The sequence below is a fragment of the Leuresthes tenuis genome, unplaced genomic scaffold (genome assembly GCF_036924035.1).
Source record: "Leuresthes tenuis unplaced genomic scaffold, fLeuTen1.0.hap1 SCAF_5, whole genome shotgun sequence".
NCBI classification, from domain to species: Eukaryota; Metazoa; Chordata; class Actinopteri; order Atheriniformes; family Atherinopsidae; genus Leuresthes; species Leuresthes tenuis.
Genome location: NW_027325359.1, coordinates 8202888 through 8229388, shown reverse-complemented (window position 1 = coordinate 8229388; position 26501 = coordinate 8202888). Strand labels below are relative to the sequence as shown.

The 26501-nt window shown below is 41.1% G+C and overlaps 1 protein-coding gene across 1 annotated transcript; it reads left to right on the top strand.

Moving 5' to 3' along the window:
- The first annotated feature begins 472 nt into the window (after nt 1-472).
- Nucleotides 473-26501, top strand: otogl (otogelin-like). Its single transcript, XM_072385773.1, has 57 exons — nt 473-545; nt 1034-1076; nt 1394-1472; nt 1698-1776; nt 1889-1981; nt 3119-3273; nt 3831-3952; nt 4065-4270; nt 4806-4930; nt 5063-5169; nt 5273-5379; nt 5516-5641; nt 5727-5835; nt 5913-5959; nt 6041-6186; nt 6961-7087; nt 7237-7414; nt 7490-7614; nt 7833-8042; nt 8203-8371; nt 8493-8567; nt 8776-8819; nt 9039-9204; nt 10251-10358; nt 10711-10849; nt 11570-11704; nt 11860-12006; nt 12094-12213; nt 12430-12546; nt 14439-14595; nt 14769-14795; nt 14900-15079; nt 15163-15441; nt 15974-16091; nt 16183-16262; nt 16402-17153; nt 18629-18806; nt 18901-19043; nt 19134-19157; nt 19282-19374; nt 19465-19654; nt 19937-20154; nt 20536-20677; nt 20759-20944; nt 21078-21290; nt 21491-21595; nt 21678-21785; nt 21881-21982; nt 22060-22164; nt 22338-22378; nt 22477-22540; nt 22701-22879; nt 23030-23134; nt 23214-23333; nt 24112-24157; nt 25777-25856; nt 25981-26501. The coding sequence occupies exons 1-57, from the start codon at nt 473-475 to the stop codon at nt 26179-26181; spliced, it is 7713 nt and encodes a 2570-aa protein (XP_072241874.1). The 3' UTR covers nt 26182-26501.

The following is a 26501-nucleotide window of genomic DNA, read 5'->3' as shown; positions in this document are numbered from 1 at the left end:
GCACATTAATGCGTTGGCTAACAGTGTTTTCATATAAGCAAATAATTAGGTAGTTCTGAACAACGAACCAGGGGTGGATAAACAGTCTCTGCTTTGTTGTTCAGCTGGTTTTCAGTTTCTCTCTACTTGTGTCTCGGTAAAGCGCTTCAGACACGCATTGGCTGCCAAATATTTCCACGGCAATTTAGGAAGTGAAATCTTTCGCCATGGGGTGACAGAACCTGCAGAATTAGCCCCTTTGCTGACCGAGGATGTTGCTGTCACAGAGAGCAGTGCTGGCTTACCTGCGTGCACAGGTGCAGACGGACAACTCGTCATCTGCCCAGGGGGGCTGTCGCCACTAGGTAGGATTTACAGGTACTACCAGGCATCATTCTGGTGTTTCCCCTCCAAGACTTCTCAAACCCTTTCCTCTCTGGACAGTTGAGATGTGTCGTTGACGTTTCGGTGGGACTTCCTTTCGGACTCTGCGATGAACGTCAAGGGGACAGTGAAACGATTTCTTCTTATATCGTTTTCAGTCTCCCACTTGCTATTATTTGAGGGTGAGTCTCTTTTTTTTTACTTATCAAAAAGGCCACAGCAGTTCTTGTCACAAAGTTTGTAGCAAACACGTGATTTAACTTCATTGTTATATAGACTTATTGTTCCACCACAGGTATTAGGCCAGAGTCTCTTTTTATCAGTACGTCACAAGATCCTTTATGTTTTAGAAGTTGTTTAAGAATAGGCTATTCCTGGGAATAGCTGTCTTTCTGTTGATCCACATTAAATGTCAGATGTCATTCACTTTTAATTTGATAAAACCGTGTTCCCTCCCTGCCTGTTTATATTACAGTTTTCTGACATGGCATCCAGCTGTTTAGTCACAGCATAAAAAAAAAATAAAAAACATGTCACAAAAGATTGGTAGCTTGAACACCTCTGGATCTACCTTTAGCTAAAAACATGATTTTTTTTTTACATTGGATCAGCCACTCACATCTGTTTTGACAGATTAAACTGCTGTGCTGATTGTGTGACTTCTTTTTAGGAGCTCAGAGCCGACTTTCAGTGGCAGAGGGAAGATCACAGAGGTAAATGAAGGAAATAAATTGTGTCAAATCTGTGTAGGAACAGGTCAAGAGTAATTGTTGAGACGTCTCACAGGTCAATCGCACACAAGGATATCCTTTAAGATGACCACGATAGATGCACACTTTCTGTTTCTACTCAAGAGTGTGTGACCGCGATAGCAAACGAATGTGTGTCCACTTGCACTTTTGTGTGAGAGGGCTTCTGTACAAAAAAAAAAAAAGCATTCGGAGTCTGAATTCAAGTGGTGTAAAGTGCACTTAAGTTTCCCCTCTGACTATTTCTCCCCACTAATGTGCATGTTTGTGTGTGTGTGCAGAAGGGCTAATGCACTTCGGAGGAAACGGGATCTCCTTGGGGAGGAGGTTTGTACACTACACCTAAGAGAACCAGAGGAGGTCAGGGCACCCACATACCCATAACACCCTTACCTGCACAAAGCTGTCTTTGTAAAGAATGAGACACACTCACTAACACATTCACGTATCGCCCACTCAGTCTGACACAACTTTTAACTTATCGCAGCAGGTAAACCAGCGGAACAACTGTGCCACTGATGCCGTTAAAGCTTAGGAATTATTGAAGGAACTGCTCTAAGTGTCTATTGTTTATTGTTTTCCAAGACATACAGACCATTGCTGTCTGAGGGTACTCTGTCACGCAGCATTTTGCACAACTACACAGCCAGAGATGCCTCTTCAGGTGAATATGCACAAAATTGAGCATTCCCAGACGCTTTCACAGAAACCTACCATTCAGACAGGCAAGGATGACAAAAACTAGAAGAAAAAAACTTTGTCCATGTCTTTCCCAGAATATTGCGGCTGCCTTAATGGTGGCTGGTGTCAGGAGGGAGGTGTGTGTGACTGTGCTCAGCTCCAGGCATTGGGAGACCGCTGCCAGATCAGTGAGTAAAAAACACACACACATATACATTTTTTTTTTTTGTGTGTGTGTGTGTCTGCTCACATTGATCCAGACAATGCGAGCATCAAACCATGCAGCTGCTTGGCATGTTTCCATAACATTTGCTTCTTTAAAAACAGAGTAAAGGCACACCCTCAGTTCACATGAATGAGTGAATGTATGAGACTCTCCAATCATTCAGCAAACATTAATTACCTGAACACACTACAACATTAATTATCAAAATAGCATTAGTCTCTTTCCCTCTTTTGTCTCTCTTTGTTAAAACAAATCCACAACCCTCTATCTCAGCTCTACCCTCACATGCACACACACACTCACACACACACATATAGACTCGAGTCTCCTTGAGAGGCAAATTTTAAGTCAGTTGAACTTAGATAATAGGGTAAGGGCTGAGTGATGGAGGTTCTAGTTTCTATATTCTGAACAGCTTTCTTATACAGTTTATCAGAAGATCTGAGGTCAAAATTATTTTAAAGACATTCATTTCAAGAGACTAATTTAGTGTTGACACACATGGTAGAAACAAGAAAGTTCCTTAGAGATTGAACTGAGACTGGAAATTGAATCCTTGGATAGAGACTTTTGACTAGATAACTTATCTTAGTACTTATCGAGAAAATATAATTACAGTAAAATATTACATAATCAAAGCTTCATTTGACAAAAGATTAGTAAGCTTTCCAGTAGTAACTCTAATTCTGAAGATCAGTGGAGGCCTTAGACACAATAAACATACTGAAAAAGGCTGGAGAATTGTGCTAATTGGAGAATTTGTGTGCATTTGATAAGCTACTCACTAAGATGTGATTCACTGCAGCTCCCACCCACTCCCTCAGATTTTGGCAATAGTCTTAGGCAGCATCTTTGCAAAGCCAGCTTTGGGGATTCCCTATAACAAAGGCCTTTTATAAAATTCAGGTATTCATTTTTCACTCATACCTTCACTAGAATAGAATATGATGAAAGATATGGAGATGATCACAGAGACGGGATGTGTAACTTGCCCTCTCTAGTAAGTTAAGCGTCAGTTTCTGATTAAATGTATTTGTGCCACCACATGAAAGTCAGCTACTTCATTTTACATTTTACATTTTGCCCATTCTCCTCTCAGTACCAAACCAGGGCCAGGATAGAGACGGGATCTGCAGGTCCTGGGGTCAGCACCACTACGAAACATTTGATGGAATCTATTTCTACTTCCCTGGAGCCTGTTCTTATATTCTGGCTCAGGACTGCCACTCAGCTACACCACAGTACACGGTGTGGGTAAGGCTCGTAATCATCTTTATGTAAACACGATAACTTGCTTGCTTACTATTTAGCAATGTTTACTGTTAAACTAAAATGCTGCACAGTTCAAGTAAAAAAAGCTCCAATTGAGTGACATTTTACTTCATACACCAAACTAAATTTTTCTGTACTTTATCAAAATAAAAGGTCTTGTGTGATGTAGCTTATTCCTCTATGCAGTAGACCATGTGCCTCATCCTTTTAGCTAACAAATTATTTTGCAACCTTAAGAAAATAGTTTTCCCTATTAAGCTTTCTTTAAATAAAGGTCCCTAAATTGTTTCTATTTCCATTCCTTCCTTTTGATCTCTTGTCTTGCATTGTTTCATGATAACAGCTCATTTAATATGATTTGTTGTACTAATTCAGAGGGCATATCACAAACATTCTTGCATAATTTCTAGGCAGATGACTGTCTTTTAGAATGCTTGCTCCGGTTATAGATTGTGGTTAATCCTTGTTAATGAATTTCCGAGCTTTTTCCTCTCTGACCCCTCCTTTGATTCTCTTCTATCGAATTGATGTCTTCTCAGGTTCACAACAGCAGAATGTGTGAAGGGAGTGTGTATTCATGTCCAAGAGCTCTCAGTCTGTTCTTCCCAAATGAGGAGGAGATCCACATCTCTGGATATCAAGTCCACCAGGGCGGTCGCAGGTGTGCAAGGAAAAACCAACCCAGTTACTTACAATAGAGTGTTTTGAGTATGATCTTCAGAGTTCTGACTTTGTCTCTGACGCTCTGGATTCTTCTGTCTGTGAAATGTCAGGTTAAGCTTGCCTCAGACTGTAGGTGGAGTATTTATTGAACGACTGGCTGATTACCTGCTTGTGAAGAGCGTGTTTGGCTTCTCTTTGGCCTGGGATGGAGGCTCAGGTGTCTACCTAAAGATGAGCGAGGATCACCAGGGCGCACCATGCGGCCTGTGCGGAAACTTTAACCACATCGCTGGCGATGACCTCACCACTGCTCGCGGTAAGACTGTCTCTACTGGCCCCTCATCCTCTTATCCCTTCACTCTGCACCCACTCACTGCAATTATTATGATTATACACTCAACACTGATTCTGGCCAATTATAGTAGCAGTGGGACTGTCGAGATGAGAGTGGAAGGATAGGGGAGAACTGGTAGTTTGGCTTTGAATGGCTGAAGAAGCATGGATCTTTCCTCAGATGGCTAGTAACATGAACTGTGGTCCATTGCTTGATGAGGCAGAATGTTTCACTCAAGGAATGATGGCAAACTAGAAATACTTTAGCTGTAAACCTGCTATTGTTTCATTCCCATAGTATTTAGTATTTACAATCATACAATTGTCCTTATAATGGCCAACTTTATATTAATAGACCTCCAATTTATGTTGATTATGTTTCTGGCATCTTATGAACTGCATCATTACCCTGTGAATATACTTTTCATACATGATTTTCTTAGTTTTTTATTTATTTATGAATATCTGCTCTGTATACCTACACAAATATGTTTAAATGTGTTGACTTTGTGTTGCAGGCATTCAGACAGATGAGCCTGCCATTTTTGGTAACAGTTGGGCAGTGGACCTCCCTCATGAGCGAGCTTGTCCCTCAGTAGATCTAGACTTTAACGGGCCCTGCCAGTCTGAATCAGACATGGATGTAAGTGTTTTCGTGAAAAAATAAAGTCCATTTATTGGACATTATGCAGTGTTTGTTTTGCAATACCCAACTATTGTAAATATTACATGCTATGTATTCATAATATTCTGTACTTTTTGTGAACATGTGCAGGATGCCATAGAGAAATGCAGTGCGCTTCTCTTCTTTCCATTTCTGTCATGTCATGAAAACATTGACCCCAATCCCTTTGTTGCCAGCTGTGTCTCTGACCTTTGTGCGTAAGTTAAAATATGATCATTGACATCTGGACACATTTAACCTTCTGTTCTATCAGAGAGTTACAGTGTAGGAACACTCCAAAACATTTCCTATTTCTCTTAGGTCTGATGATGAGGAAACGTTTTGTCATGCCTTGGTAGAGTACACTCGAGCCTGCTCACATGTTGGATATCCTGTGAGAGAGTGGAGAGACAGCTTCCCTTCATGTAGTAAGTTTCCTCTGCAGCTCTACATAGTCAGTAAAAACACAAGTTCACTTCATTCTGGATGCAGAAGGCCTGTTAAATGTGCAAACTTTTACTCAGGCAACAGTTCACACTCATGCTTGTGTTTGTATGTGCACAGATGACGGTTGTGAGGAGAGTTTTGTGTATAGAGACTGTATCAGTTGCTGTCCGCCCACCTGTACATTTGAGAAAGAGTGTCTTGGAACAAATCTGCATTGTCTGGATGGATGCTACTGTCCTGATGGTATTTGGATAAAAAAAATTACTTGTCATTTCTGTCTGAATGTGCCAAGTTTATTGAACTTGAAAACAATCCTCCCCCCACACAGGTCTTATCTTACAGAACGGTACATGTATCGCTGTTTCTCAGTGTCCATGTGTGTACCATGGAACATCATATGTACAAGGACAAGTTCTTCATCAGGGTTGCAGTGTTTGGTGAGTGTGAACATATATTTTTTGGTAAATGTATAGCATATCCAGTGGGCTGTTAACTTTCTGCATTTTCCTTTTAGTGTGTGCATGGGAGGAGTGTGGAACTGCACTGAGAATAACTGCACAGGTGAGGATCTCCTACCATAAAGATACCATAAAGACCTCAAATTCAAAAAGACACATTTTTATTCTCTCTGTCCTTTCTTAGCCGAGTGTTCAGTCGCAGGGGATGTGTTTGTGACCACGTTTGACGGCAGGATGTTTCTTCAGCCAGGAGCGTGCCAGTATGTGCTAGCAAAAAGCCGCAGTAGCAGCAGATTCACCATCACGCTGCAGTATACTACCTGTGCAGAGGTAGCGTATGAGCACACACGCGCAGACACACTCACACACACACACAGACATACAGAGTATACAGTATAACAGATGTGGGTAGACTGAAAATGCTGATCTCAAGTATGTGCTTCTAATATTCAATTGGCTTCTCTTTGTGCTCTTTATCAGTTTAATCTGCTGTTTTGTGCTGACAACGATTTATTTTTCTTTCTTGGATTACGTCCACAGGGGTGGATATCATGAAGCATTGTTCACACTCTCTGAGCTGTTACAGAAAGTCAGTGCATTGATATTTTGCATTGATCACTCTGCCAAGTCTGCAGGACTTGCCCATCTGTTTTTCTATACTAGACTTCGCTGTTTGTGGTTTCATTTTCAGAAGATCGCTGCAGATATGAGTGGTTATGTCATATAATGTGTACCTCTTGATTACTGATGCAATTCTGTTTACTCTGATTGTTCATTGGTTCTTTATCTTTTCCATATTTGTAAAGTTTTACAATAAGATTTTTTTTGGTTATATGTCCATGTGGAGGTGGGGTGCAGGCCTGCAGATAGACAACGAGAAAGATTTGCCCAATAGATTACAGGCTTTGAAAAATGCAGATGGTGTAGACGATGTGTAGAGCTAGGCAGATCATAAAAGGAACACCTAAATATTTAATTTAGTTTCATAGGAACTTTAATGATTTAACGTTTTAAGTTATATTGCACAGGAGCATATTATGTTATGCTATATAATCTAATCCTATTTGTCATAACTGGCCCTTCCGTATGTTTCTTTATCAACAGCAGCAGGTGTGTATTCAGTCAGTGACAGTGGTGTTGGATGAAGATGTAAGTCATCAGATCACTATGACAAGAGAGGGGGAGGTGATAATCGGTGTCAACCCAGCACCTGCCCTGCCCTATGTTGATGGTAGAAATCACAAAAGCATCAAATTAAGCATAACACGTTTACATGAAATTGAGACCAAATGCACTGAAAAAAATCCTCAAATACATATTTTGGTGCACAGTTTGAACTATTAAGTAATTTCATACATGTGGTTTTCTGTGGATATTTAGATGCAGTTGAGGTGCGCCGGCTTACCACTATGTTTATACAGCTGAAGACGGGGATCGGTCTGAGACTGCATTATGATGGTCAAGGGGGACGGGTCTATGTGCAGCTGGACAGCCAGTGGCGTGGACAGACGTTGGGCCTTTGCGGAACCTACAATGGAAATCTACGAGATGATTTCCTGTAAGGGAGTACTCCTTACTCATAGGTCAGTGTTAAAAACGTCTTTTTTTCCTGACAGTATTTGTGTGTGTGCAGGTCTCCAGCTGGTATGATAGAGGGCACTCCTCAGCTTCATGCCAATGCATGGAAGGTGTCATCTGCTTGTGTTGCTCCAGTTAATCTGCCCATTATAGACCCATGTGAGATGAACCAGCACAATGGTAATAATGTTTTTTTTTTGGATATACTTCTATGCCATTCCTCATATCGGAGTAAATGTTGTTGGTTTTAATATAAATGTGAACTCCTGTGCAGACTGCACAATACATGCCAATGGTACTGATTTCTGGGTTGCACTGTAAATTTTATAAATTCTAAAGCTATTTTAGTTCGGTAAAATCATAATTACAAATCTTTTTTGTGTGTGTATATGTCCCAGTATTCTATGCATCCCAGTGTGAGGTGCTTTTGGGGAGTTTGTTTGCTCCGTGTCATGGCTACATCAGTCCAAACATCTACCAGCAGCAGTGCCGCTACCAGGCCTGTCGTTGTGGGAGTAGCTGTCTGTGCACGACACTGGCTCACTACACTTACCTCTGCTCCAAACATGGAGTTGACATTAATTTCAGATCACAAGTGTCTGAGTGTGGTGAGTGTCTCTGCCTTTTGGATTGCATTTTTTTTTTTGCTTTTAGTTCTAATTTTTTTCGCTCATTTTATTGAGGATATTTTGAGGCACACTCTGGTAGAATAGATCAGAATTGTGGTGTACTGTGTGAATTGTATTACTTTTTGTTTTGGATGTATAGGGGTGGTGTGTCTTGGAGGTATGCAGTACCACTCATGTGTGTCGTCCTGTGGTCGGTCCTGTCGTGTACTGTCTAGCACCGAAACATGTGACCCTAATGAATGTGCAGAAGGGTGCGGCTGTACAGATGGCAGCTACTATGATGATATTCAGCAGCGCTGTGTGCACATGTAAGACCTCATACTCTATCCTTACAGTAGCTATCAGTTGTCTTTTGGTAGAAAAAGCACACATAAGCACACTGTATATCACAGAGGAACCATCAAAATAATGCATTGAGTTTTTCCTCAGGTCACAGTGTCACTGTTACTCTATGGGGGGTGTGTCACAGCCAGGGGAAGTAACCTTCAGTGCATCTGGCACTTGGTGAGTCAGCTGGCTTTATCACTGACGCCAATCTCTGCACTACAGTATTACATACTTACATACATTGTCCAACACATCCTAGAAAGGAGTAAAGAACTTGAGTGATTGTCAGATGAGATGTAGAACACTAAAACTAACTTTTGATAACATTATTCTCTCATTAGTCACTCACCCCTCTTTCTCTCTCCTTTCCTGTCTCCTCCACCAGCCTGTGTAGAAATGGGAAGATGGAGTGTGAGCCAGAGGAAAAAGGTGACCTCTCTGTACTCCCCCCTCCCTTCAGTTCCTGCTCTTGTTCATTTCAACAACAAAGTGCTGTTTCAGGCTATATCCCTCCCGCTGAAATCAAGAGTCTCATGTCTGCAACTGTAGCTTGTTCCCCATGACTGGCTGTTGCAGTGAATGTTTAAAGCGACCAGTGAATTGATTTAGTTGTATGTGTGTTTGCGTGTGTGTGCCTCATTATTGCAGAGCCAGATAGTGAAGAGGATGGGGACTGTCCAGAGGGAAAAGTGTACCACAGCTGCACTGAACAGAGAGGAGGAGTGGCCTGTGCTCTGACCTGCCGTAACCTGATGTTGAACCTCACCTGCCCACCCAACACACCGTGCATACCTGGCTGTGTCTGCCTGCCTGGGTAATATTTGCAACTTCTTCCTTTCAGTGTTGAGCTTTTTTTCCTTCACATAAAACATGATGTACCTTCCAGGCAGCCGCTTCTTGCATGCAAGCACAAGATCAGTGTTTCATCAGAAGTGAAATTTTTTTTCTTACAGTCTGTGTGCAGCTGCTTTTGTTTTCTATGATAAAGAAACAAAACACACAATAAAAGAAAGCAAAAGGTTAACTCTAATGAATCATTTACTGTTCCCCAAGAAAAAGCACATCAATGCTTAAATTGAAACTTGATTATGATAGTACAGTATATCCAGTATGCATGAGCTTATCCTAGCACCCTTTCTCTGCTCCTGTATTCCCTACTGCAGACAGCTGCAGCACTCACAGCTGTGAGTTCTGTGGAATTGTTGGATAAACATCACTGGCATCGAGATGGCATCTGTACATCACTGTTTGCATTCAAGCCATTCTTTCTAAGCTTCCAATATACAGTACTGTGCAAACATCTTAAACCACCCATAATTTCTTCATACACTATATTACCAGGAGAAAGGAAGATAGATAGACAGTAGATAGATCAACTGAAGGGCCAGATGCACTTAAGTCCTGTGTCAGGTCTTTTTTAAGGACCTAACTTTCTGGTACTGTTTATCAGCTGTAGAAAATTTTATAGACCTGCTTCTTCTTGAACAAACATCAAGGTGCAAAACACAATTTTAGAGACTCTCATTAATCTGAGAGATTTTAGAGCATTACTAGCTTTATTTCTGACAATTTCTGTGACTTTGTGTCCACATGTGAATGACTGATTAGAGTGAGAGACTTAGTTTTTTAGATCTTGTTTAATGTAATTTGTTAGATGGCCTTAGGTGAAATAGATTTTGTCTTCAATTAAATTTCCCGAATTTATAAAGCTTAAGCAACTAACACCAATCAAGGCTGTGGCTGCCTGGAAGCGAGTGTTAGTTTGTGATCAATTGTAATTAATTGGCAAAACCACAGAGATGGGATTAGATTTAAGAGCTTGCAAATTGTGTACGTTGTACCTTTGTGTTCTGTATGAAGGTTGGTGCTGCACCAGGGGGAATGTTACTATCCAGAGAATTGTCCCTGTGCCTGGCTCGGACTTGAATACCTGCCGGGGCAAACTGTGGAAACACCTTGTTACAAATGGTAAATGCTATTACTGCACTCATTATTTTTCATAGACAGAGGAAACCTAATCTGTGAAAGTGTCATTATTTACAAAGCAAAATGTTTTATTTTCATTAGATGCAACCCATTAAATAGATAGATAGATAGATAGATAGATAGATAGATAGATAGATAGATAGATAGATAGATAGATAGATAGATAGATAGATAGATAGAACTTTATTGATCCCTCGGGAGGATGAAATGAAAGAATCTCATAGTAAGCAATGCAAACTTCTCATCTTTCATATTTCAAAGTCTGTAGATGTTTTGCATGAAATAACACTTCTGCAACATTTTTGTTTGTCTGCTCTGCACCTGCCCATCTCAGTGTGTGCCACCGTGGCTACTTTAACTGCAGCTACTCCCCATGTCCAGCTGTATGCACGATTTACAGCGACAGACACTACCACACCTTTGACGGCCTTGAGTACGACTACCATTCTGACTGTCAAGTCTACCTGCTCAAAGTGAGTAGAGTCTGTCTGCAAGCATCTGTAAATGTATAATTCTCTTGTGTACAGTGAAAGAGTAAAATTACTCCTAGTGGCAAATTTGTGGTTTCAGTTTTACCAAAGAGCCTTTGAAAGAATTAACTAGGGAAGCATGTGATTGACATATGTTGTGTGCTGAAAAGGCAAAAGAGAAGCCTCCTCAACATTTGCAGAGTGATTTGAATCTAGGAAAGAAGATCCAAGCCCGTTTCTAATCTTAGATGAGAGTTGTTTTTAATTAGAGCAGATTTAAGTGTGTCTATGTGTGTGGGTTCAGGAGGGTGTGCTCTACAGTAATGCTAGCTGATGTTGAGCAAAGCTAGAAGTGATACAAAGAAACCAGTGTTCACATCAAACCCCAGGGCTCCTGCGCTCCCAGGGATATAGAATTAGAATTAGCAGAACAGACATTGTAGTTCAGGCCCAACAGACTGCCCGCCACCGTGCACACCTGAAAAGAATTGGGACGCAGGTCAAAGCTGTGTCTTAATATGCTAGCATTGTTACTTCGTCTTGTCACCTCATATGTATCCAGAATGATTTTTTTCCTGAACTAACAGTCACATTTACAATTTGGTGCCTAATGTTTTACTTGATTTCTAATGTTTTGAATGAACAAACAAAAGCATTCTGTTGTGTTTGTTGGACAGGGATGAGAGGAAATTATGAATTTATTTTGTCTTCCCCTCTCACCAGAGTGCTGGACAAACCGAGGTGTCCATTGTTGCCCAAAACAAGGACTGCTATGAAAGCGGCATTGTCTGTACTAAAATACTGGTCATTCACGTGGGACTTACCAAGATCTACTTCACTGACAACTCTGGCAATCCAGTACAGAGTTCATCCTCAGATTCATTCTCTCTATATACCTAGCATGCTACATACATATCCCATTTTTGGTTTCAGTCAAAAATCTATTTGCTAAATTGAAATTCTGTGTATTTTGCTAACATCAGTTTGCTTTTTACTTTGTACTCCTGCTTCAGAGTCCTTCCACTGTTGTTGGTCGAGGGTCAGAGTTTGAGCTGTGGAAAGCTGGCTACTACTCTGTGGTCCACTTCCCTAATCAGGATCTGACCATCCTCTGGGATCGCAAGACAACTGTACACATCAGAGCTGGACCACGGTGGAAGGTCTGAGCAAGAAGTACTGTTTGAAATTAAGAGTGTTACGAAATACATCCAAAGGCATGACTTGCTGGTTTACATTTTTTCCTCCAGGGCCTCCTCAGTGGCCTGTGTGGAAATTTTGACACTGTGACAGTGAATGATATGACCACATCCAGTCACATGGAAGTCAATAATGCACAGACCTTTGGAGACAGCTGGGCCTTGGGACAGGTATGAGTCAGCTCATCGTCTCTTCTGTATTGATCCTGCCTCTAGCCTCTGTCTTCACACTGTCTTTGTCTAACTCCCGCTCACTCACTCACTCACTCCTCCCCAGCTCCCTGTTGGCGCTGTGATTTATGTCCTTGTCTCCCTTGAGTCCACTGTGATATTTAAGAGTAATCAGACACTTGATTGCATTCTGTGTGTGTGCTTTGTGTGTTTTAGTGCAAAAGTGACTATGTAGTTCAGCGACCGTGTGAAGGGGACTTAGGGAGACAGCCGTATGCTAAAAGGGAGTGTGCTCTCCTCTACAGTGATGTCTTTGCACCTTGTCACAATGTGGTAAGTACCTCAGAAGTGAACTGAACTGAATCGGACCCACATGCACACACACACACTCGCACGCACACACACACAAATGTCAATGTGCAGGTATAGAAAGGTTATCTAGTCTGAAACAGGTGAGTAGGGGATGGGAAGGGAGTATAGAACAGGTTACTCTTAGAAAAAAATACTGCACGAGATGCTAAAGTACAAAAATTTACATTTCCAAGTGTTTTTGCAATATATCTATTACTATTTATCACCAGTAGATGGAGCCATGCTTATGTTCACAGAAACACTCGTGAGCAATCAACCATTAAAAGTGAAGCACGCCTCTCACTCATTTGACTTAAATTATTAAACTAATAAGTTCAGTGGAGATTGTCATAACAAGAACAAATCTTTCTTTAGAAATATTCTCTTGTGTATTGCTTTTGAAGCTTGCATTTCTGTTGTTGGTTCTACCTTTCTTGAGTGCTTGACAGAACTGAAAGGGACACATTGTGCTTAAACAACATTGTTTACTTTCAAATTGTCAAAAGACTGAATAATTTGCATTTTATCTGATTTACTCCTTGTTTGTCATGTTCTGTTTGGTGAGTAGCTACCGATCTCCAGTCAACACAGATAAGTTAACTTTGAGGAGCAGCTCAGTCTAACCTACTTTAATTTTATGTTTCTTTAAGGTAGTATTCTGAACAGCCTTTATTGTTAAACTTTTGTCTTGTTTATATGTATTTGTCATTCTGAACTGTAAAAGCTGCGCTGAATTATTGGATCCTTGTAATTATAGTGTGGCGAAAAGAGCATAGCCTTGATATAGTATTGATCATTCTTTAGGAGCAACAGCACTGACCTCGCTCTTATCTGGAGTTTGTTTCTTTGTATGGAACAGGGAAGAAATGACAGTGTAAACAAACTCAAAAGGCATCGGTCTATAAGGCTGTGGTAACAGGACAAAAACAAGTTGTTTTTTCTCTAAGGACTGACAAGAGGCTTCTTCTCTGTAAGTTTGTTTTTTGGACGAATAAAATCAGGAAAACATTTCCATTTAATGACTGAGAGACTGAATCCGTGTGGTGGAAATCAGATGGCATTTATCAGTTCCATTGATTATACATGTCTGTTCCCAAAGCTCTCCCTTCTAAAGGAAAAAAATCCAATTCGGAATGTAATTTCCATTTTTCTACAAATACAGTCCAGTTGTTTTGACATGTCATTGCTGGCATCCACATACAGTTCCTGCTGTGCATTTTTTAAATCTATGTTTATGTTTATGCGTTTGGCACACGCTGTTGAAAATCTAATTTGTGTAGGTTGAGCAAGGATGAATGGGATAGGTGGCATCGTTTCATTTGTATGAGATTGTCCATGTTTACAGCTTTCCTTAACATAGATTTTTGGGATTCTTTATTCTTCAGACTAAGAAATATATAATCTTGGCATGACTGAGTGCCATTTTAGTAATGTGGCTATTAATATTCAAATTACCCATTGTTGTTTCAGCCATTATCTAATCAATATCTGCTTGCCACATCATTCATGAATTATAATGATGCATAATAAAGTACTGCTGGGGTGATGTGTGCTGTTTATGTGCATTATAGTAACCAGTGTAAGGAAATGGAGTTCCAGTTAATCTTGCCTGCAGACAGACCAACTGAGTGCGTAGGCATTTTGCCTTTTTGTCATGGAGCTCATCTGATACTTTTTGCTCCAGAGGTTGACCCTAATTTCTTTGTCCAGATATCTCATTAATCCTTCCTGTCTAAATTATTGAAAACTACTCAGCCCCCTAAACCAGACCTCCCCCAGCCTCTCCCAGCAAGATTTGGCCTGGTTCACTTTATGATTGTTTGTATTTGTGTGTGTGTGTGTGTGTGTGACTGCATACATGGTGCTCCCTTCAGGTTGATGTAGCCTGGTTTTATAGGAACTGCCTGACAGACACTTGCAACTGTAACCGTGGGGGGGACTGTGAGTGTCTCTGCACGTCCATCGCTGCATATGCACACAAATGCTGTCAACAGGGGGTCACAATACACTGGAGATCACCATCTGTTTGTCGTGAGTATGGCACAGAGACAGATACACATAAAATGTGGTACTTTGGTCCAATCTGTGTTGCCTGTATTCTGTGATTTTTAATAAAATTTACATATCAATTTCTTTTAGATCTTGCATGATCTTTATACTATTGAATAGCTTTAAAACTTCTGAACTATCTTTCTTTATTTCAGCCTATGATTGTGAATATTATAATCAAGGTATGTATGAGTGAAGTTTTTTTTTTCCAGTTTCTGAGCTTACTTTGATTCCCAGAAGACTTGTTACCACCCACTTCCTGTCTCACTATATCACTTTCCCACAGAGCTAGGTGATGGCCCATTTTCCTTGGTTAGTGCTATCTATAATGACACCATGTTTGGAGCGAATCGCACCAGCAGCTTAGTCTTTCCACTGGTAAGAATGAGACTTGGGCAGTTGCCTGCCCCAGGCCTACTGTTCAACTTTATGATCACCGCAGGCCTACACAGGGACAGGACATCACGTGAGCATCCACTTTCACACAACAGGAAACTGCCGCTTTTTGTTTTTCAGATGAATTAAATTGAATTTGCTTCTGTTCTATAGGTGTCCCTGTGGTATCACTGGAGTCTGCAGAGAGACCAAACTATTTCCTTGCAGTGTCAGGACGTAACCGTCTCCAGTTGGAGCAGTGGAGTCGAGGGGTGGAGTTCAGTCGTAGAGCAACCTTTATCCAGCACCAGGGGCTGTTTCTGCCAGGGTATACCTCGTTTGAGCTTGTCAGCCAACCTGGAGTCTTTCTGACCCTTACACGCAACACTATACGGGCCCAGAGATACGACACCTCCGAGGGCTTCAAAGCGAGCAGCAGCATCACTCTGGAGGGTCAGAAACACAAGCATGTGTCCAACATTAATACAATGGCCCCAAAATATCATCAGTCCTTCCCATCCTTGTAAATGCAATATCAGCAACATCGCATGGGAATTTTTTTCAAATCCCCGACACGATTAATTGGAGTCATCAAGAGAGGGGCATGAATTTTCACACATTTGTTGAGTGGGATAAAATGATGAGGTGATGGCATTTTATATCCAAAATTTCAAAAGCCAAAGTCACTGTGACAAAATATTCTACAAAAATATTCCAGACATCGCAGAACCTGTTGCTGTTGATTCCAAGCCCAAATATTCCCAAGCAGTAATCAGTCATACAAAATAAATCAATAAATCAAACACTCAATAAATCACTCAAACAGTGATCTTTAGTCAGGCCAGTGTTTGCCATCATGTTGGCCTGTATTATTTAATGCATAAATTACATGTCCAAATAGTTTTTGGGATCACTGTCGGCACATGTATGCATGAATGTATTGCACACACGACTGCTATCTAATCAGGCATTTTTCTTTTTGCAGAGAGCTCTTTTGTAATACCTTATCGTATGATGTGTGAGTGGCGCTACCAGGCCTGTGCGAACCCTTGTGTCCACACGTGCAGTGATCCAGATGCCACACGCTGCCAGTTCTTGCCTCCGTAAGAGGCTTGGCTCAATAAAAGCATTCATTGTACAGCCAACATAATCTATGCTCAATCCAGGCACTGAAATTGTTTCTGTACGTTACAGCGTGGAAGGCTGCTTCCCCCGTTGTCCCAAGAACATGGTCCTGGATGAAGTCACAAGAAGATGTGTCTACACAGAGGACTGTGAGTGCAGCCAGGTTTCAGTCTTAAAATGCTACAGAGAAATATGGTTTTGTGACACAATACTTCATTTTAATAAATTTGATTACTTTCTTAAAATCGATTGAATGTATGTGCTTATGAAATCAATCTTTTCCATAAGGTGTGTCGCTTCCCCCAACTCCAACACCCTTTGCATATGTGACGGGGTCCAACAGAACTACTACAGCTCCACCAGCAACTACAGCAACAACCATCACTACTACGACTTCCACAACGACCACAAGGCCAGCAACTACAACAACTACTACTACCACCACTACGAGAGCAACAACTGTCTCCTCAACCACTGTCATGCCTACAACAACTACACCCACCACTCCCACTGTTCCCAGCACAACATTAACTACTGAGCTTGTCACACCAACTCCATCCACATCTCCTCCAACCACTACAGTTTTTACTACTCCCACTCCTTCCACCCCTCCAGAGACAACCACTTTTAGCTCGACTGAGATGACCACAGTGGCAACACCATCCACTGCACCCACTACAGTCCCCTCCACTTCTTCTCCATCCCCTACTACTTCTGCTTCCACCACCTTGTCCTCTACTGCTACATTCACAACTATTACCACACCATCCCCAGAAACATCCACTGCCCCTCCTCTGACTTCCCCTACCACCGTCATTACAACTGCCCCCACCTCCGCAGTACCAGAAACCACCACCAAATCCACAACTACATCTCCACCAGCACCAGCAGAGACAACCACCACAGCCCCGCTTCTTACAACCACCGAGCCAACTACTGAACCTGTGAGCACAGAAATAGTCACAAGCCCTGAAACCTCTCCCACAACAGTGGAAGCATCAACCGCACTTCCTTTCATTCTGCCTACTAGTCCATGCACGGTAAGCATTGTTGTTGTATTTGAAGTTCATAGCCACAAAATGCTACAAACAGGTGCATCAGCTGTGGAATTAAACTCAAAAAATTTAGTAAATTAGATCAACAGTGTACTTGATTATTCAAATGAATGAATTCACGGAAACTTGTCAAGTGTTTCATTCAGTATTAACAGTTCTTTTGACAACAGAATTAAAATATTTAATGAACTGACATGAATTCATGTCCATTTATGCAACACAGACTGACTGAAAAACAATTGTTAGATGAGTAAAGAGTAAAGAGTAGCCCTGTGATTGGTAATCATGTGACAGACTGTCCATAAATGAAGTCTACTCTGTTGGTATACTCAACGCTTGTGAGCAATGCAAGTATCATAGAAAAACAAACATTCACTTTGTTACACATAAAGGAGAAGAAAATTATTCACTTACAGGAAATATAAAAAATCTAAACCACAGATAACATATATTACTTGGAAAAACTAATCTTACATAATGTGTCTTATTGTAGAAAGTGGCAATACATCATATTTAGTATTTAAACTATAATTATGTGTATCTAACATCAGTTTACACAACTAGTGAAAGACAAAAAAGCAGTGTTAGACAAACACTACTTTTTCCTCACGATATAAACGTTGACAATTTTCCCTGTTTAGAAATATGTTTGCAATTAAATCGTAGAGAAGGTTGTGCTGAAAACAGCTCAGTATATATAGGTATATTGCAGCATAATTAATCTATTTGTTAATTAATTAGGCTCATTACTGTTTGTGTTATGTATATGGAAAACACAGCCCTTTTGGTGGACTTTGTATTGCTTTCAGTGCAAATTAGTTTACTGCTGTGTTACTGGTGTGTTTCACATTAGTCCATCTAATGAGGATGCTCCGTGTCTGTGTCTGTGCAGTCTATGAAACTAATAATGTTTGGGTGTCATTTATTTTACTAATAATTATCAGACACTGAAGACAACTCTGCACAGGTAGATCTAGAGAACAAAACCTCCCGGCTGTAGTTCTATGTCCATATATATGTAGTGATATAAAGCATAGGATAGGCAGGACGGATGCAGGCCTGATTGGACCTTAAAAAAAGCACATTTAATTCATGATTTGAAGGCTGAGTATTGTGTTGCAGATGGGTGTGGTGAGGTTGACTGTCTCCAGATGACACTGAAGAGTGAACGTGCCAAGGCTGAACCTCAGATAGTCTCAACTCAGTTTAACCCTCGAACTGTATGCATAGTTATTTCATGTGTATCACTAACATAATGCATATTCGGTTATTATAGATTTCATACTTGCATAAACAAGTATGCGCTACATTTTAATAACTAGATATGGAAGCTGGGGCATGATAAAGGATTAGAAATCTGGAAAATAAAAAGGTTTAATACAAAAAAACGAAACACCTACGAAAGCTCTGGCATGTAAAAAAAAAGCATTTAAAACAAAATGTGTTTATTGCGTTCACAGCCCCCGTTCTCCTTTCGTATTGACGAGTGTGCTGAGCTGATCTGTTTCAATGGAGAGCTGCTTCTTCACAACTCCTCCCTCCACTGTCGCTACAACACCACCCCACCCCAGTGCAGTCTGTTGGGCCTGCCCATCCTCATCAACACAGACCCCTGCTGTCCACAGTGGCAGTGCCCATGTAAGCTTTGTTGGAAACTTAAAGTATCCAAATGATCAACTAATACTTTGCTGGTAGTACACACAGATTACTCATCTGTGTTTGCTTGTGTTAGGTCGCTGCACTATGATGTCAGACCTGCGCGTAATCACGTTTGATGGTAACAATGTAGCGTTGTATGACAATGGCTCATACATCTTGGTTAACCTTCCCAGAGAGACTATTATTGGTGCTGTGGAGAAATGTCCAACCAGTCAGGTAACATAAACAGAAGGAAAACATGTACTGTATCTTGATCTAGGACAAACTTATAGTTGCTGTCAGCGCAATGTTTTGTTTTCTTTTTAGAGTGTGAATTCCATCAGAAGAATTGTGAGTACCGTTTCTTTCCTTCCCTGCTGTTCATTCCTGCATATTTGTGTTTGCATCTGAGTCCGAAGCTGCTGAATTCATCCAGCATGCTCAATCAATGCTCACTAATGTCTGGTTCCTGCAGAATCCTACTGGAGGAACATCTGGTCTTTGTTTTAAGAAGCTGAACATTACTACCTCATCCTACAGAATCATTATCAACCGACTTGATCGCAAGGTGGCCATTTTAACCTGCTTTGATAAAGAAGTACCTATTTAACCTTTCCCACATGGATAAGGAGGCTGATTACATTTGATGTGTTTCTAGGTGACAGTAAACTACAGACCTGCAAAGCTTCCATTCTCACGTCACTCCCTTTATGTGGAAGACACAGGCAGCATGTACCTGATCCACACACCTGGCAGGGTCAGCATACAGTGGTATCATAGCACGGGGATTATGGTGCTGCAGTACATTGCTCCTAGTAATGCATCTGTGCCTACCCGTGGCCTGTGTGGTGAGTCCACATAAACATGCACCCAAAAACACCACCTGTGACTTGCAGCACACGCCTCATTTACCTAAGTGCGAAAAAACTTAATGTCTACAGTGCAGCATCACTGTGACTTGTACCATTATGGGATATGACAGTTTGAGATGTTAAGAGCCGTTTGGTTCCATTAGGCAGTTTTAGACATTTAGACATTATCTCACTTTACATTAGTCTTATTCACTCCCTAAGCAGCAACTAAACTCGCATTGACATCTATGCCAAAAACCTATCACCTCACTGTGACAGGTTGCTGTGATGGGAACCCAGAAGATGACCTGAAGCTTCCCAACGGCACAGTGGTCAGAGAGGTTGGAGACATGATGCTCTTCCTGCAGGCATGGAGAGTCTACACCACAGATGAGACCGAACACACGCGTAGGGTCGGAGACAATTGTACCATCGGCGACTGCTCCACGTGTCTCTCTATGCTTCGCCAAAGGGCCTTCACACCGTGTCATGGCAAGGTATCTTTGAGCATTTCACACACCTGATACTTGAGCATGTGTTGAGTTACTTTGTCATGATTTTAGGTCTGAAAATGAATGTTGACTAATTTATAAGTTGATCATAAGAAAAATTCATCAACAGTTTTGACATTAGATCTTTTAATTTATCAATTTATTTATGGAGCGCAACGAGGCAAACATTTTTCTGGTTTCAACCCCCTAAATGACAGGATTTGTGTGAGAGTTAAGTTTGGTTTTGAGGGGGGGGGGGGGGTAGGATTATATTAGGAGAGTTAACCATCACTCTAGACAATAGGACATTTAGATGTTATTATTTTTATGACATTTTACACACTTGTCTATTTTGAGAAAACATAAATTGACGAGAAAAATGTGCAGGTCCCTCCGGAGCAGTTCTGCGACATCATGTGGGCGGGAGACTTGCATTATAAGGATCACCAGTGTGACTTTCTAGCTGCCTATGTGGCAGTCTGCTACACACATCAAGTCTGCATCAACTGGAGACGGCAAAATTTCTGCCGTAAGAAGACACATGGCAAATAAATAACAAATATGCTTGCTTGTGTATCTTATTTGCTCATCAATGTCTGTCATCTTGTAGCCTTACGTTGTCCCCCTGGTAAGGAGTATCAGCCTTGTGTGAGCACATGCACCAGCCGCACATGTTTGAACAGAGAGTACTATGAAGAAACTACCTGCTCTTTCATCAGAGAGGAGTGTGTGTGCCGCAGTGGAACTATCCTGCACCGTGCTGACTCTCCTTTCTGTGTAACTGAGGATCGTTGTGGTGAGTATCAATTATGTTCTTTTGTGATGAACGCTGCACTGTCTGAGATTTTGCATATGTTCTGTGCTTTATATTGCTCCTTACAGCTCTGTATCATGACTTTGTTGTATTTACTTGGTTCTATTATATCCAGTATGCACAGATAATGAAGGTAACCCTCACGCCCCGGGTGAGGTGTGGAATGGCTCTGCTCGTGGTTGCTGTCTGTACAAGTGTATGGAGAATGGATCAGTGGTAGCCATTGAACCAGACTGCAGCACTGTCCCCATACCACTGTGTGAGAGGGAGGGGGAGTATGTGCTGGATGTAGTGGAAGAAGGTGCCTGTTGCCCAAAGAAGATCTGTGGTAGGTTCAACATTTCAGGCAAGCAAATTAAACGTCCCCTATACGAACATCTGGACCCAGAACTTGAGAAATAATGCTTTTCACTTAATTTTTTTTAACTCTGTGTATAAGACTTAATCCTTATAGTATTATGCTAATTATGTTTTAACAATACTTCCCATTTCTTCCACTGTACTTTTCCGTCCTCCACTGCTTGTCAGAGTGCAACATGACCATATGTGACAGTGAAGCTCCACCTTGTGACAATGGCAACAGGCTAGTGATTGGTTACAGTGCTCTGTCCTGTTGTCCAGAGTACCGATGTGGTAAGAAGACACTCTACTGCAGACTTTTTTAACTATATTTTATATATGACAGATCAGTTAAACTTTCAATGGTTTTCCTCAGAGTGTGACCCCATGGTATGTCCTCCTGTCTCTGCCCCTGACTGCAGAGAAGATCAGTTCCTTGTTGAAGTCAGGGGTCAGAAATCCTGCTGCTACTCTTATCTGTGTGGTAAGTTTTAATTCTTGAACACGGCTCAGGATTAAACTATATCTGTGATTTGAAAGTTGCCATTTGGTAAATTGTTTGTTTTTCGGTCTGAACAGTTTGTGAGTCATGTATTGAGCCCATTCCAACTTGCTCTCGTGGAGAAATTCTGGCTGTGGATCTAAACACCACCAGCAGCTGCTGTCCACAGTACCATTGTAGTAAGTGTGTTGGCTTTTGTGACTGTTTGTGTTTGGATCTGTCTCTTGCAATCATTTTTCTCTCTCATGTATTGCAGTGTGTGATATTAACCTTTGTCCCGAATCATCTGTGAGTTGTGCACCTGGTCTTTCTTTGGTTCGAACTGCTGTGCCCGGGCACTGCTGCCCTCAGCATCACTGTGGTACACACACTGAAAAACATGCACATACGCACGCTCATATGCCATTTGTTACTGGTGTCAAATCCCTTATGGGTCGATGATTGCAATTAACTCAAAAGTTGTTAATGCCTGTCACGTACTTGCATAAGTTTCACACTACTTTTTCTCTTTAATTCTCTTACTCCCATGCTCAGAATGCCAATGTGAGGACAGCAGTCTCCCCATATGTCAGGTGGTAAGTCAGCAAAAAGCTGTATCAGAAGTCACTGTCAAATAATGTTTTTGCCAGAAAGTGAGCACATTCAGTTAAGTCAGCGCTTTGTTTTCTCTCAGGGGGAGGTGCTGGTGGAAGTTCCAGACAGCAGCACCAACTGTGGCTGCCCTCAGCACACATGTCGTATGTGTAATTCATTTTTAAAGCACAGAAACCCCTGATAATAGTTTGACAGTGGAGTTTACATACTTTTCAGAGTCCACACTGCCTGCTGCCTTCATAATTTTCATAAAGGTCATTAGATGTGTAATCATAGATTCCATGTCTGTGTGTTGATGTATAGAAAAAGCTGAGGTGTGTCTTTTCCAAGGAGTGACAGTGCTGGGCCCAGGCCAGTCTCTGGTTCAGTACTTTGAGGCAGAGCTGTGCTACACTGTACAATGCCTGCATCACAAGGATCCTCTCTCTGGCTTCTATGCCATGGAGATCTCTTCTGTCAACTGCTCTCAAAAATGTGGATCAGTATGTATCCAGCAAATAAAATATCACATTAATACGAACTGTGTTATAGTGATATTATCTCAACTGACTTTTACACCTCACCTGGCCCTGTAATACTCTCTGCTGTGTCTCTGTGTCGCTGTTTGTGTTTGGATTCACTTCTTGTTTTAGCACCAGGTGTATGTACCATCCACTGACCCTCAGGTGTGCTGTGGCTCCTGTAAAAATATCTCCTGTACTTTCACCAATGAAAATGGGACTACAGAGCTTTTCACTGTGAGAACAACCAGATCCACATCCACATGTGCTCAAGGATCCCTTTTTCAAGCTCTCATAAGTCTCATTGTGTGTGCAGGCAGGGAGCTCCTGGGTGGAGAACTGTACGCGTTATGACTGCATGGAGACAGCAGTGGGAGCAGTGATACTTGCCTCTGGGGTGGTTTGCCCTCCTTTCAATGATACAGAATGTGTTCAGGTTAGGACTTCTAAATGACTAGATCGATGGCAGTTTCAGTGGAGCAGTTGATAATTACAACCCCAAAGGGATGTTGTGTAAAATGTGAATAAAAACAGAATACTAATAATAATTTGCAAATCTAATAGACTAATAGTTTAATCACAATAAAACATAGAAAACATAGAAAACATATCAAATGTTGAAAGTCAGACATTTGACTTTATGAAAATATGATCTCATCTCAAATTTGATGGGGGCAACAAATCTCAAAAAGGTTGGGACCATGCAGACAAAAGACTGGAAAAGTAAGAGGTACTGAAAAGAAACTACTGGAAGAAAATGAAAGATTGTGACATCATTCTTCTCCAAATGTCCAACAACTGGTCTCCTCAGTTCCCAGAAATTTACAGACTAGTTATAGAATGAAGGGATGTTACACAGTGGTACCATGACCCTGTCCCAGCCTCTTTGAGACGTGCTGTTGCTATCAAATTCAAGATGAACCGATATTTTTGATAAAATGTTTCATTTTAAACAATTTATGTTTTCTGTTTTTTTTTGTGAATGAAATATTGTTTTTTGCGATTTACAAATGATTGCGTACTGGGTTTTTTTACATTTTACACAACAAGTCAACCTCTTTTGGGGTTTTATTTATTTAAGAACTTTTCCAGTTCAACTTTATAATTTGTGACTTATTTGTTGGTACAACCCAAATTATGTATGGGCTCTTCAAAGTTTCCTTTAAAATATGTATCCAATAAACCTTTGTTTCCCATCCTATTCTTTGTTTCAGAGTGGGGGTGTTGTTCAGAGCTATGTGGATGGTTGCTGCAGAATATGTGAGTGTCCAGGTTTATTATACTCATAATGCTTTGAGCGGCTGATTAGAGGGGCAAGCGCTTTGTTGCCTGGCAGTGGATGGGCTTTCTGGCTGAATGGTTGGGTGTGTGGCCTTTTGTAGAAGGTGGAGATGAAGCCTGGTGGGCTATGACTACATTTCAAAATCCCTGGCTTCCTCAGGTGTCCTTGGAATCTTCTGCTGACATTTTCAAGTTGCAGCACAGTTCAGTTAGAAGAACTATAAGTGGTAGCAATAAAATAATGATAATAATAATAATATTAATAATAAAATACAATGAAATGACAAGACCATCTGAACCTAAATGATAATGATTTGTCTGCTTTACAAAAAGATGTTGAGTAAAACAACTTTAGTACTTTGGGCAGATTAAACCTTTGATAAACAGTGGTGACATCTTCCCTCCGTTGGATTTAGCATTGCACCCTCACCCGCTTGCCTGCTTTAGCAGCGTCCTTGCAGTTTCACCAACTGGGCTGCTCTTCGGTGAGCGTTTTTACCAATCAGGATGTGAAATGGTGCAGGGGTTAGAGTTTGCCCTGCAGAGCTTGGTAGTACATCAAGTGACTGTGTTCCTTGGCTGGCTGCCCAGAGTGACCTCAAAAGAAGTGAAATCCATGTGCATGCCAGCTGCACTGATTCCAGCCTCTGTATGTTTGTGTGACATAAAACTGTGTTTTTTTTCAACAAAACGTAAACTTGTGCTCTTCTGACACTATTTGAACCGGACGGCTGTGGCCCCAATGATGCTCCCAGGTTCTGGAGTTGGTGTGTTACCATTTACCATTAACCCCATAACGCCCACTGGTAGTACTAACTGTGACACAGGTATCACCACTTTGCTCTATTCCACTTATAATCATTCTTTGGCATCTCAGTCACTCATTTATTTGTACTTTCAAACTTTTGTGAGTGTGTGTTTCTGTTTTTCTGTTTTTTGTCTTATCTCTTGAATGTCTATTGGGTAACTCTCAAAACACAATTTGAAATAAAGAAAAGCCTTTATCAAATCAAAGTTTCAGCACTTGTGATGCAGTTTAAGCTCAAGTGTTAAACAAGTGGCAATCATCTACTCTTCTCATACATTCTAGGTCTGCACAGATTTTATTCAGCTAACTTTGATGGGTTTAGAAGTAAGGTTAAGTTTAGATCAGTAGCCATTAAGAGGATCTCTGCCGGGAGACCTGTGCTCCCCTCTCCATCATCCAACTGTCAATCAAAGCAAACTTCTTACTGCTGTTCAACAAAGAGCACTTCTCAGAAGACATCTCAGAGTGTGTGAGTGACAGGTCACGATTTGTGAGACTATGACTGCCAGTGTGTGCGTTTACATTTCTTTGTGGCTGTTTTTTGTCAATCTTTTTTCATATACTCATGTTGACGTGTGACGTGTCAGGGATCCAGATATGTGTTTAGATTAGACTTTTTTTTCTTTCTAACGTGTCAGGAAAAACAAATCATAATGTAATGAGAGTACAAAAAAAGTTATTGATGGTGATCTATAATTACTTTGATGTTCCTGTTGTTTCTGTGTTTTTATAGAGCTCTTCCTTAATGCTACTTTGTGTGTTAATTTAAATTCTGCTGGAACATGTGCAGGTAAAGAGGATGGCAAGACATGTAAACGTGTGGCCATTCGAACTACCATCAGAAAAGACGACTGCAGGAGCAACGCGCCGGTAAGAGACAAACGTTTGCATGCAAGACTAGAATGAAAGGGCTTCATTGCTGGCTTCAAAAATATCTTGATAATTACAATCATCTATTCCCTAGTCTCCTTATCCTGTGTCGCTCCTCTTACAGGTAACAGTTTACTCTTGCGATGGGAAATGTCCATCTGCCACCATTTTTAACTTTAACATCAACAGTCACGCCAGGTTCTGTAAGTGCTGCCGTGAGAGTGGACTGCAAACCCGCACCATCACACTCTACTGCTCTCGCAATGCCACAGTTGTGGAGTATAGCTTCCAGGAGCCCCTGGACTGTTCTTGCCAGTGGAACTAAACCAGCAAAAAATAAGTTTAAGGGCCTGACAAATTAAGAGGATGTATGAATAAAAGGGTGAGAAGGGGGCCTCTGAAATTATTCTAGTAACGGAAAAGCATGAAAAGCAGCCATGTTTCATTTTGTCACAATAGCACAATTTACAACACTGAACTTGAGTCATAGTTGTAATCGCAAGATACCGAAAATACTGATATCAGTGGAAGATTGTTTCTGTGTAGTTTTGTCTGCATTTTAGTTGTCTGATTCTTCAAAATCTACTGTGCCAACTCAGTTTTCTTGTGCTTTCAAATGATGACTCTTCTGGCTATTTATCCTAT